The following is a 14,035-nucleotide window of genomic DNA, read 5'->3' as shown; positions in this document are numbered from 1 at the left end:
CCATGATGAGTATTCACTAGGTTCAAAGTACATTGAAGAGTTCAAGGTTTATGTCAAACACTACACTCTGCCTCTTGGACAGAAAATGGAAACACTTATTTCATGGTGCCAAGCTTTCCTGCTGCCTAATCAGTTTTTGGGCGAAATGTAATTTGTTTATGTCCACTGATGCCTTGGCAATATCCGATCCCAATAGTCTCCATATCATGGTCAGTTTCAGCATCTGATTCTGAAACATTCCCTGAAACATTGATTTCCAACAGAACTTGAGCCTTATACATTTCTATTTGCAGTTTAATTACCATGGACTTGCGGCTTTGAGGTTTCCTGCACTGACAAAAATGTTGCTTACACATGCGGCTACTTGAGAAACTCTCTTGACAAGTAGCCATTTCTCCCACTATTGCAGGTGCTAGAAGACGGTATTTTCCAATTTCATTTTAAACATGTTCTTAGACACTGATACAATACCTGGATGTATCTCTTGCAAAAAAGATTAACACAATCAGACTAGCCCTTTCAAAGGGCTTGGCAACTACAGATATTATACAAATACATCTTGTAGAATTTTGAGTGAACTCTTCACATCATATGTCACTAAAATTCCAAACAAATTGTTTATGATGCGTATAATATCTGTGATGTCATGAAATAAAAAGGTTTAAGAGGCACAGATTTTTGATAAAATGTGATTTATCTTGTAAAATAACTTTATTACATATATTGTTATGTTTCTGGTAAACAGTAAATGTTAAGTATGTTGTACTTTATCATTTTATGTCTACTAAGCTACAAGTAAGAACAATTTACAAATAAGTCATGAATATAAAGTTTACATAAGAATAAGCTTCACAAAACTCCCAAACAAAAAACTCCCAAAACAAAATCAACACTGATAAACAGTAATGACAGAAATTTATACTTGGTTCAGAGGTTTAAGTAAAGGTGGGAAGTTTGTGGCAGAGGGCCACTGCAAACAAAATTGACCTGCACTGACTTTTAAGTAAATCATCTTCCAGTTTGCCACACCTGTGGTCAGTACATTACACAAGTCTCAGATCTGTGGGAACTTCTCCATGTTTTTTAAAATCTTCATTTATAGTAAGTACATGGAAAATGCTGCAGGGAAGAGTAGCACTACCTCTGGTTTTCAAAATATATCTTTACGTCCTCTTGGTGTGCAAATAGGAAAAATTTGCCTCCTCTTTCAAGAGTTAAAGAGTTGGCACCTACTACACATAGAATGAACTTCATGTTTTCAGACTCTAAAATTTTGCAGCACTTTGCTTGTGTGCTGCTTGTGAGGACCTCTTTGAATTGTATGGTGTTTACTCTGTCTTGTTGATTAGTAAATCAAATTCAATGGGGATGGCTGCCATTTTGAATTTCAAGTATACGTAAATGTTTGGTTATTTGTATCTTTCATACCAAACCTGTTTAAGTATTCCCAGGTTTAAACTCTTTATCATGAAAGAGAAAGAGTGAAAGTGTCTTTGAGGAAAGCTTGAGTAGAAGTCTCCATTTCGATGTACATTCTTTGTTTACCTGAAAAGTACTTGTGAATTGGATTTTATAAGAAGACACTGTATCTGTCTGATGGAAAATGAGCTCAAGAAAATGAAATTGAAATGCCAATACTTAAGTATAAACCTGAAACTCCATAGCCTTATGGCATGAAGAATTTCAATAAAACTGAAAGAGTTCTTGCATATTTTATCCTTGGACGGGCAAAACTTTTCAATTGAAGAAAATGCAATCTAACTTGGAATGAAAAGTATGGATATGTTCAGTGTTGCAATCTGACAATATAGAATACTGATGTGCTTGTAAAGATGACATTATTGTAAATTTGTAGACCTTACTGTCTACAGTTTCAAGCCATTTCACAAAAACCTTTTTAAATAGGCAGTGACTATCTTTGCTTATCGCTAAACAAAACACCATTCCATCATGAGTTAGTTCACTTGGAATCTTTCAGTTGGCAGTGTGTGGCTTTCAGTGTTTCTTTACCAAAATGTCACATTTCATTTGATGGTAATTACTGAGACAGATTATCTCTGCTGCAGCTTAGCAGCAATTTTAGCTTTAGTTGCTGCATCCATCTTTGAGTCAGTCTTTCGTTGCCTTCTCCTGGTCTGTGTTTGGTTGCTTTTCGGCGCAATGCCTTGGGCCTTCATCTTTTCCACCAGTTCCTGCTGTCTTTGTTCAATATCTTTGTCTTCAAGCCAGATGAGAATGTTGTAGCCTTCAATGTGAAATAAGATAGACTAGTAAATTACCCCTGAATTGGCACTGACAATATGAATACAATTTGTCATTAAGAGAAAGAATATGGTGATGATTTTGTCATGGTAATCTTTGTCAAAAATGTTTGTTTGTACTTGGCAAGTGAGGAAGGGTGACCATTCAACAGCTTTCTACAAGAATTAGAACTCAACCAAATGCATGAGTCAATTCTTCTGACCGGTCTTATCTGGTTTTGAGATTACTATCTGCTTCCAGACAAAGTATCAATTCTTTAAGGGATCTTATCTGTAAAATTTTTTTGTCAAGCACCAGGCAGTGAACGTCTTCCAATGTTGACACACTGTTACATGTATATAAATTATTTATCCTATCCTATCCTACAACAGGTAAAGTTTAGCTGTTATAATACTCGTCCCTAGTATGTCAGCTGTCAGCCCAAACGTGTTGCAATGAAGTTACACATGTTTGCCACTCAACCTGCACATGCCACAAACCTTTTCCAATGTGAGATGAGAAGAATCTAGTTTTTTGGTATTTCAAATCCATAGTATTAATTATAATTACTTCCTAAGAATGAACTTTCCAATCACATTACAACTTACCCATGGCAGAGGCTAGTGCATCACCACTTTTGTTGAATTTGTTGAGCTATTTTTATTATTTCAAGAAAGAGAAAAAAAAACCATATTACTTTGTTTGTTGACTTTCAGGTATTTGAGTCGCGAGGATTGAGTAAGTTGAGAAACTGTCAAAGAACTCTAATCCTGATAAGATTTCCAGTGAACAATAAGGTACATTTATGCATGATTAGTTAAACTGGGAAAGAAATTATGGAATATAAGTCCATGTCTACCTAAAGAGAGAACAATATTGCAGAACATAAATATATGAAATATAATGTATAGGGGCTGGAAGCCCACAAATGCAAAAAATATTCATTCATTCATAAATAATAAAATGTTAAGTTCTGTATAATTGTAACACGACATACAAATTCAGGAAATTGCAATTTGTTATTGTAACTAACCCTAGATTGACCAATATCTGTTAAGCATATAATTTATGCAAATCAGGATGCAGCCAGAGGTTTTCCTTACCGAAATCAGTCCTGGAGCTTTAGGATCATGAAGCTGACAGACAATTTCTCCTGTATTTGCATCAAATAGGTCAATAGTCCTTGCCTCATTCTTGACATATCCTGGGAAATTCTCATCAGGGTATCGTCCCACAACCACCAAATCACACACTGGATGCCATGTTGCCTGGACAGATTTAAAAAAATGTTCAGACAATTACAAATGTTGCTCTACAGGTATGTTGCAGCACTGTGTATACCTACTGTACACAGAAATTTGACCAGAACTGAAACGCGTTATGATTACTGTACATCAGACCTAACACGAGATCTACAACACATAGAGTTGAAATGTCAAGTACTGAGCAAAAAGACTCCCATAGCATTGCAGAGGTTGGATGACATGTGTTGAGTAATCAACACAAATATACCAGACATCACCGAAAGACTGGAACATCCTAAACATCTTTTACTCGAAAGATCTTGAAGTCATGCCTTGTCTTGGGATTAAGATTTCCCTCCTTTGGCATATTTCACTGACCTTGATTGGCGTGATGTGTTGGAAGAACCTGTGAGGATGTGCGATTGTTTGCTTCACTCTACTCCAATCAGGTGATTGATAGATACGAATCTCATTGTGTTGATCTGTTGTAAGCAACTGGTGACTATCTGGACTGAAGTAAGCTGTAATACAAAGAATACACTACGGTAACTACAAACTGTTGACAACCTAGGGATCATTGGCAGTGTTAACCTGATGTACCTTCATTGTGAAAAGTTTTCGGCGCAAGGTCATGGCATACTGAAGAGCTCATAAATCTAAATAACAAAGTCAAAATTACCTGCCTATCTTCTTGCCCCTGGCAGATCAATTTTTAACCAGGCAGGTGAGCATTGCAGTTACCTTCCTGCTCTATATTTGACTTATTTCGATTTTTTTTTGTACACCAAGATCTGAGGTAGTTATCAGGTTAACACTATGGAGGCCTGATTATCAGCGCAGGTATCTGTAATATTTATGATTAACCTGCTTGTACGTATAGCAGTGATTTCAAATTTATCATGTCAGTAAATAGATATATCTCATCATGAATTGTTTTTGGAAAATTTGTCTAAAGCTGCATAGGCTAGCCTACCTGAATTGACTGGTTTCTGATGCTCCAACACATGGAGGGCACTCTTCCTGTCCTTCACCATCCGTATATCCCATAATTTCACAGTCTTGTCAACTGATGAAGTCACCACCAGCCAATCACATTGCGGATTGAACTCACAGTGGCTGACTTTCTGTTTGTGAAGCCTGTATTTCCACAGCTGCCATGTGCAACAAAAAATAGTAATGAAGCAAATTTCGAAAGCTGACTTTACTTTGTTATAACAACTGTTCTTTGATAAAGTTACTTGAAAAGAAACATAATAAAAGATACGGAATTCCACTATTTTCCAATAATTTATGATTTGCTAAGCTTGTCTTGTGTCATTACCGCAGGCCTGCTCTGTAACATGGTAAGGGGAGAACCATTTGATTTCTGGGGGGGGGGGGGGGTATGGAGGAAAAGGGTATGGAAGCAAATTTTTTTTTCTGTCAGAGTGACAGAAATTTTTTTTTTCTACTGTCAGACCTGCATCAATTTTTTTTTTTCAAATGGAGTAGCAGTGCAAATTTTTTTTTTTATTGGTCATCAAGTTTGTAATGCGTTGTAAAGGGAGCCGTCATTATTTACGGCCTGAAACTCCGAAATTTCGAGTGACCCCCCCCCCCCGCCAACCATGATGAATTTGAGTAACCTCCCTCTCTAACTCTGAAATTTTGACTGATCCCCCACTTAGAAAAGTTTAATACCAATACATGTAATTGTAAAATTTACAAAATACAGCAACAGTAAAGACCTTTCAAATCCTGATGTACCCTGCTAGACTATCATCAGTTATCTCATGATGGTTCAAAAAAGGTGAACACATCAAAATGAAATTCAAATCACAATAAAATAAAGATATAAAAGATCACGCAGTATCTAATTATATAGTATATTGTTTAATTTGGATGGATATTATGACAGGGTTTTCACTAGGATATCTGACCGGGCAGAATTTGAAAGTACAGGGGGAGAACATGAGAGAGGCTTAGGGGGAAAGTGTCACAGGGGCTTTCCCCTATCTTGGATGGAAATTTTTAACATATAGATGTGTGCAATGGTGCAGTCTGGTGCAATCTGAGAGGTGTTTTTGAATTTTTTTTAACTAAGTGAAACTGTCAGAATACCCCAAGGGGGAGAGCACGAGAGGGGGGTTCCCCCTCTCGTATTGGGAATTTTGAGAAATTGATGTGTTTAATGGTGCAATGTGAGAGGAGTTTCAGTTTATTTTGCACTCGGTAAAACTGTTTGAAAATGACATTGAACACTGATATTTTTTACATTTTTTGCGTGATCAGTTTTTGAGTCACAATATTCAACAACCAAACAATGACAATACAATGTGTGAAAAACAGTTCTGTTTGCCAGAGACTGAAGACAAATGAATATACAGGAACGGAAAATCTGTGACCTTCTTGTGTCATTTCTCCAGCTGCCAGCTTCTAATGAAAAGCCTGAATATGGTATGTTTGTGATCCGGTGTTTGTGGTCAGAAAAACAAGGCTCACACATTGTATTTCATTATATTTGTTATTCCTCAATTTTTCATTGTCAAGCTACATCTTTCTAACAAATTTATATTGAGAAAATAATATATTGGTTTAACACTAGTTTATTGACTCCTGTCTTGTGTTTTAAATTTTCACAATTTACAGAAGTCAAATAGTCCCCTTTAGATAGTGCCTATGCCATTGAGATAGTGCAACAGAAATCCTGAAATATGATTCTTGGGTCAGAAAAGGGAAGGAAAACATTGAGTGTACTGAGGTGTAAAGTAGACCTATGTAGTGCATGCTTTTATCATAAGTGCTGGGAAAAGAAACATAAGAATTGCTTGTGGTAAAACATTTGCGCCGCCTATGGCGGCGTGCCGCCAAAGAATACATGAGAATAAGGTTTCCAAATTTTGCTTATTTCTGGTGCATTGTGACAATTTTTTTTTCTCTTCTGTCTGTTATGACAATTTTTTTTTTCTCAGGCCATGACAGGATCATTTTTTTTTTCTTCTCTCTCACCTGGTGACAAATTTTTTTTTCTCAAAATCCTCCATATCCCCCCAGATATCAATGGTTCTCCGCTAAGAATTCTGCCTGCATACTATTTTAGCTACTGCTGTTAACTAAATCAATCTTCGATGATGGAACCTTCATACACAGTAGTTACCCCTCTCTTGATCAGGCACTATTCTTCTACCAAATATATCAAGTAGCTGACCTCACACATGATGGTAATTGACTGTTTCACTGGCTTGCATATTAAATGACCTTAAAACTTGCTTTTAGAAAATCCACATATGCATACACATCGGCTTATTCACACTCACCTCTTTGCCATCTCTACTCAGCAATACAGTGTTACCAACGTTATCACCAGTCACTATGAGATTGGCAGTGTAGGAGACATCTACACTACAGTACCAGTAACTAAAATAAAAATAAGTAAGGTTGGGTAAAATTAGGGGTGCTTTGTTCTGCACCATAGAATGACTAAGCAGTTGCTGACTTGAAATCTCAGAGAATATGTTGGAACTGATAAATTCGGGTGAAAACTTTTGATGAGTGAAAGTTATAAATCTTCAACTCATGCAGACAGATAGGCCTATGAACTACGAACTTAAAATGTACCTGACAACAATTTTATGAGACTCAGTGCATCTTGCATGTTCATTTAAGACTGAAAGAGATGGTTTTATCTTGAAATCTATGCATCCATACCTCAAAAGCAAATACAAAATAGAAAACATTTCCTTGCCTCTTGCCTCAAACTGAATTATAGAAATGGCACATGTTCCCTTACACAAGATTCATGCATACACATTTCAAGTTGACAATATTTTCTTTTCAAACTACATGCCAATATGAAAATATGAAATATGAAAATATTGCATGTTGTGATTGTCTTTCAGGTTAATCTAACAGGTCAAAAGCGGTCATGATGACACAGCATGTCAGTGGACACATGTGTCATTAAACACTGCAAAAGGAAAAAGTGGTGCTCACTTCCAGTCACATGTGTCGAGGAGTATCTGATTATGTTTGCCATTGAAATCTTGTAAGCTGACTGTGCCATTTATGGAAGAAGTGAAGACACTACAAGGATCATCCAGATTAAATTTCATGGCAGTGATGGATCCTCCCTTGCCAATCTAAGCAGGATAAAGTAGGAGTTAAATGAAAGATGTCACATGCAACTTGTAAAGTACAGTAAAATTTGGACCTGTGAACCATGGTCTTGTCAGCTGACAAGTGCAACTCTATGGATCATTCCGTTACACTGATTTCAAAACTACATTCCACCTTTTTCCTTGGAAATAAATATGTATCAAGAGCGGCAGATTTTTCTTAAATAAGATAAAGACACAAAATGTGCACTGCTTATCACTGCATGATATCTCAATTCCTGAATTCAGTCACTGCATATCTACTAGAAATTGTGCTGCCCTCTATGTCATACATGTACTTCACTTGTTTTTTCTTGAATAAAGTTGATTGTGGTACTATACTAACCCTAGCTACATTTTCACATGACACACATCTGACTATTAACTTTATACGAAAAAGTTTGCTACCCTCTATGGCCCTATATGAAGATTTTTTTGGGTTTTTTTTCTGAAAGACAGACTTTCGATTTCCATTAGTACACAAGTACACTTTGAGGACGACACTTGTGTCTCTCAATTCAGGTAAAAATTTACTCTGAAATATCCTAGAAACACCAGTCTAGTGACAAAACCATGTTTCTGATCCTGAAACCCTTTGTTTCTTACCCCCAGTCATTTGTCTGAAGGAATATTTTCTTGTAATTGCCATTAAAATCTTGCAATCTAACTTCCCCATCTAGTGATGAAGTGTAAATCTGAGTTGGGTTATCTTTGTTGAATTTGATGCATGAAATATTGCCACCTGGTCCAATCTGAAAAAGCAAGGGACATCTGTTTTTATATCTTTTTTAAGAATCTATCATCAGTACTCAGACACAAGCTGAAATTCCCTGGAACTTAAATTGAATGATTCCGCAACTTTGCTTGAAATAAATATTCACTCATATCCATTGTCATGACAAAACAAGGGTAAATTATAGGAAGGTTTTACACGTAAGTCTATTTTTTGTGCTGATTTGGCAAATTTAAGGCCTGTTACACGACATTTTTTGCTCACGTGTGAACACGTGAGCATATGTCGCAGCGATGTCTGTCTGTCTGTCTGTCTGTCTGTCTGTCTGTCTGTGGGTCCATTTTCTCAAAAACGGCTGAACGTATTTCAGTCAAATTTGGTAGACATCTTCAGAATTCAAATGGCTAGAACTGAAAAGGTTTTGGTGGGCGTGGCTTGGATATTAATGAAGTTATGAAAGTTTTAATTTACGTACGCAGTGTACGCTGTGCATTCCCTGTGTGCGTTCCTAACACACAGCGTACACTGCGTACGTACGCAGGGCTAGCGAGAGAGTTGCCGACATCGACGGTTATTTACGAAAAAAGAATAAAAGACTGGCATTTTTGGAAGCGATCGAGTAGCTGAGGTAGGCAGGGATACGACTTGGGCCCAAGAACGCTGAACTTCGGCAGTAATTTGGCTTTTTACGTCAAGTCCAAAAATGGATTTGAAGTCACCAACTCTACGTACGGGTCTTTGCAGGGCTGTGGTGAGCGGGGCTATTAGCTGTAGCGGAACACACAGCATCGTACGCAGGGCTAATACGTTCTCTACCTAGCCTCATGGCATGGAAGTGCTGATGAATAATAACTTTGGGTCAAAGGTATTGAAGTGTCCAATCAGGTTCGTGCACAGAGTCCAAGGCCATGACCTACTTCATGTACTTCTGCACTGTTTTGATTTGCTTCGCCAAGAAACGTATTCGTCATTGTCCATAGAAGTATGTTTGCTCTCCTTTGAGGTTGTTTGTGAAACAAATTCCGGGATAGGCCTTGGAATGCATACGATCGGCATCGCGGCAGTGCATGTAGCTAGCCCTACGAGTATGGCGAGAGTGTCCGGCTTTGGCTACGCCGCCTCCCACCTCCGGTAGGCGGCGTAGCCCCCGGCGTAGCCAAAGCCGGACACTGTCGCCATACTCGTAGGGCTATGCATGTAGCGTACCATGCTTGTGTAACTGCCGAGCTCAACGTGCATTCACGGTTGATACTCGTGTACAATCATGATGTGTTCAATTCTGATGAAGATTCATAAGTCTTACTTTTGCAGCTTTTTTCCGTACGATAATCCCGACAATACGTGTTACTGTTAGACGAGGTGGCCATTTTATGATAAGTTTCAATACTGCACAGCTACATAGCGTCACTATCGTGTGATCGAGGTACAGCGTTGTTGTGAACGGGATACAGAAACTCTGCAGAGGGAGAAACGATCGTTGACATGAACAGTCAATGTACTTCAGCACGTAGTCCGCAGATAGCGGATCGAGAAAATAAACGTGTCCCAGTAAATAGCGGAATATTTATGTACATTAACTCGATATTAATCAAATTTCCAGCTCATCGCAAAAAAATGTATTGCAAAGATTAATTTGTCACTGACAAATACTGCACTGTATGGAAAAACAGTCTGTAGAATAGTTCAACTTCAAGTGGTATTACCCGAGACAAACACTTGTGTTGTCAATTTTGATTTCATTTCATAAACTTCATACTTCATCGAGTATCGTGTATTTCAGCCTTTGTGAAGCTATTTTATTGATATTTTCAATTTTTGTCTTGGCTTTGTTGTGGAACATGTTGAATCGTCTCCGTGGACATGTAGGCAAAAGTGTGACGGGGTCGAAGTGACTCGGGTACCTGGGGCCGACCAAAACCAGTGTGAATTACTGGGGTCAAAGCGGACAGCGGCCGGGATGACGTGTTCCCCAAGCGAGCTACCTTCAGAAGTCTGTTTCATCGCAAAAAACGTCAACTTTTAAAACCCGTCATTTATTACTGATGTTATTCTCAGCATCACAAACATATACGCCTCTGCTATGTATCACAGCAAATAGTTATATTTGAGCGCCCCGTAAATGGGATCCTCGTTTTTTTGCGAACCCGGAAGTGTGTCTTGCTCAATGCATTTCCTACCCATAGCGAGGGAAACTGCCCGCGTTCCCATGCTCCCATGCACCCTTTTTCAATGCCAGTGCAACGCCATCTGTGCAAAATTTGTGGTGGTATGCTCCCGTGTGATGGAAAACCTCTCTTATTCTAACAATGACGTAGTTGACTTTGGACTTCGATTTCGTAAATGTGATGTCCATGCAGTGAGTTTGGGTGGCGCGCTTATAATGCAATCTTCGCCCGCCTGCGGTCCGATATCCCGCATTTATTAGCGATATTTATCTGTTTTGACTTGACCAAAGTTGGCAAAACTTGCTATGTACATTAAAGATACTATGATACAAGATTATTGAAAGTCATTTGACATTTTTTTCAGCCAATTCCCAATATGCATATTTAATGAACCTTCCAAATTAGGGATATATACTGGCATTTACTTGATAAAATTTGGCGAAACATGCTGTGTACATTGATCATTATACCAGGTTATAACAGTATTGAAAGTCATTTTGCATTTTCATGTCAGCTAATTCATAATTTGCATAAATAGCTAACAAGCTGTCACGGTTTGGCATATAGAGCTTGAAGGACTTGACCAAAGGTAATTACACATGCTATATTGTGATACAATGACAGTACTCAAAGAAATTAATTATTTTTATTTCAGCTAATTACATATTTGAATACTTAATGACCTTAGAATTGATCTGTGGTGAAATCATTGTGTTGATCATAACACTTAAAATGTAGCAAAGCATGTAGCAAAGGTTCAAACTTGCACATAAATGCAATATATAATGAAACACGTGAGCATTTTCAGTTCATATCTGGTCCACAACTTGCCGCATGCCTTCTTGTAGCACGAATATCATCAAGCTTTAAGCATGTAAATCAATAGAATTGTAGAACTACATGTACAGTATATCTTTTACTGCTTACCCCTGAGATGAATTCCTGTTTGTCAACCCTGGCATGATTCCACAGGATGATGTCACCGCCCTTTGACCCTGCAGCCAATGTGTATGGTTCTGTGGGATGCCATTCCAGGGCAGTCACTCTCCTGTCAAAGGGGCTGGCAGTGCGGAAGAGTCGTGAATTGGACAACATACGGATGAATGGCTGTGCTAAACACTGTAAATGACATACAATGGGGGTTAGGAAACCGCTGCATCTAAATGCAATGAAGATCATTATTATCATCTCCTCTTCTGTCTGATACCTAAGATTTTCAGATATACTGTCAATATTGACATCATCAAAGAAATATTTCTGGATATAACATGTCTGGATCTGCACAATTGTAATATTTCTGTAAACAATCAGAAATGGCCTGTCACCATTGAAAGGACAGGAGTGACCTTTTTAACTAGGTTTGCAGTGATAGTTCTGATAGAGAGTAAATCTAGTCAGTGAAGTTTCCCAGAAATTTACTGAGATTAATCTGCTGGTGGTAGTGCAGTCTCATAAGGTCTTTATATATGTGTTTATCAAAGGATTTCAATATATCAACTTTTTCCTAATTCTATGATAATATCATATTGTCTAATTGAGCACAAAATATGGTACCTCTGACCTTGACTATGGCACTGAGGTTCATATGAAGGTAGTAGAAGTTTAAAACACAGCTGCTACAATCCAAAAATTGACTCACAAGAATGTTTCTGTGTTTGGGCAATGTAACACTCATTACCTTTCTCAAGTTACTTTGAGTTGATCTTCCAAGTACTGTGTTGTACATGTGATGCATTAGATTGTTGCTGTTTTTACCGACAGGGGGAATTATGGGAATGTTTGGCACCCTCCGCTCCTTTCCTCCACAGAATGAGAACTGTTGGCGAGAAAAAGATTTGTATATCACAAAGTGCTTTCATATAATGGGTGAAATCTTTCTATTTGTAAAATTTAGTTTTTGTTGTCTTACCAGTTGAGCAAATAAAATAAATGCATTTAATCTGTCAATAAAGCTTGTACATGTGTGTGTTTGATGCCCCAATTCAAAAAATGAATTTCAGTCCAAATACATAAATCATTTGTCCAAAAGAAATTACATGTTGTATACTAAGCTCTTTTCTGAAGGGCTGATACATGGTTTTTCAACCCATTTTAATGGGAATGAAGAACAAAATACCTGTTTAATCAAACAAAAATAATCAATGATGTCATCGATAGTTTTTGTTATTGTCCCTTTAAATCAAGGAAACGAGTGTCTTAAAAAAGACTGAGAAAAAGTATGTATTTAGCAGATTGGATAAATACCTTTGGTAATAATAAGTCAGTTTCTGAATTTTCTTTATCGGTGTTGCAGTTAACATCATTCTTGACATGTCTCTTTTTACGTTGAATCTCAATCGCTGGCGTGACATCATCAGTGCTTTTGTATTGTTGCCTCTTTCTCTTGGTTTGTCTTGAAGTAGGCATGTTGATGGTGAAATTAGCTGCTGATGGAGAGAAAAAACAGTTTGATCATATGGAGTCTGTGATTTGATTTGCCATGCAGGCCGGTATGTTACCTGCTATGGAAGTGTAGCTTTTATATAGAGGTGCCACCTTTTGTGATATGATAGGGTGATGAATGAGTGTGTGTCAGTATGATGTCCTCTAGCATTTCTCAACTGGTTTTGTTATCTTGCAGTCACATCTTTTCCTGCATGGTTTGCTTTCCATATAAGTACGTCAAGATCATTGAAGATGGTTTTACTAGTAACATGGGAGCCAGCCAAGCAAATTGAGTTTGTCACACTTCATGACTTTCAACTAACTTGAAAAGTCATTGACCATGATTTCAACGACTTGTTTCGCTTGGATAACACAAACGACTGCGTTTACAAATTCGGTTGAAATTGCGAATATCACAACTCAGTCAGGTATGTAAGGGTGCCGGAAATCGACAAGTGCGGGGCCAAAGTGAAGGTGCAAGCGAATGTGAGGGCTTGAAGTGAGGGCTCTCACAATCGAAGTGCGAGCAAATGTGAGGGCTTGAAGTGAGGGCTCTCACAATCGAAGTGCGAGCGTTGAGGGTTGAGACTTGCGAAAATCAGTACTAAATTCACCTTGATCGAATGAAGACTTGTGATCAAAGTCACTTCTAAAAGCGCGATACGATCTCCACTGAAGTGTAAACGGCGCAGCCCTGTGTATGAGCATGCATGGAGCTACAGCATCGATCGAAGCTTCACGACATGAGCGAACGGCTATTAAAGTACATGACGTCCCTGACGGAAAAAATTTGTCAAACACCGTAAAAATATGAATGAGGCATTTTGTAATCTTTACATCCTTGAGTTTCTTTAAGAATATAATGTCTGGCTGATTTTAAAAAATCAGCGACTGACTGATCGGGCAGGATCGCACATTCGAAGTGCTTGTCAAAGTGAAATCGAACGCTTTTTTTTGCGACAGGCAGAAATACTAAAACATCAGTCATCGCCATGATTAGGTTATACACTGTCAGGACTGAAAAACACTTTCTTGTAAAGTTTTTAAACTTGAGACAAGCCCATCGGGCGATTATCGTTATTGAAATTAATGCCA

General features: G+C 38.0%; 1 protein-coding gene across 2 annotated transcripts; it reads right to left on the bottom strand.

Moving 5' to 3' along the window:
• Nucleotides 1-278: 278 nt before the first annotated feature.
• On the bottom strand, nucleotides 279-12,965 carry LOC139137611 (DNA damage-binding protein 2-like). Of its 2 annotated transcripts, none has more exons than XM_070705807.1 (10): nucleotides 12,761-12,965; nucleotides 12,195-12,332; nucleotides 11,444-11,635; nucleotides 8,225-8,370; nucleotides 6,782-6,881; nucleotides 4,459-4,636; nucleotides 3,864-4,006; nucleotides 3,345-3,509; nucleotides 2,850-2,895; nucleotides 279-2,245 (listed from the first exon to the last, which is right to left on the bottom strand). In XM_070705807.1, exons 1-10 carry the CDS (start codon nucleotides 12,920-12,922, stop codon nucleotides 2,052-2,054), a joined length of 1,464 nt encoding a protein of 487 aa, XP_070561908.1. In that variant the 5' UTR covers nucleotides 12,923-12,965; the 3' UTR covers nucleotides 279-2,051. The 2 variants fall into 2 exon arrangements, with proteins under 2 accessions (XP_070561908.1, XP_070561907.1); XM_070705806.1 differs by lacking the exon at nucleotides 8,225-8,370 and adding an exon at nucleotides 7,458-7,603 and having other exon boundaries at nucleotides 415-2,245.
• Nucleotides 12,966-14,035: the final 1,070 nt, after the last annotated feature.

The sequence above is a fragment of the Ptychodera flava genome, chromosome 7 (assembly GCF_041260155.1).
Source record: "Ptychodera flava strain L36383 chromosome 7, AS_Pfla_20210202, whole genome shotgun sequence".
Taxonomy (NCBI): domain Eukaryota; kingdom Metazoa; phylum Hemichordata; class Enteropneusta; family Ptychoderidae; genus Ptychodera; species Ptychodera flava.
Note: the sequence above shows the minus strand (reverse complement) of the source record. Positions and strands in the feature narration are given on the sequence as shown.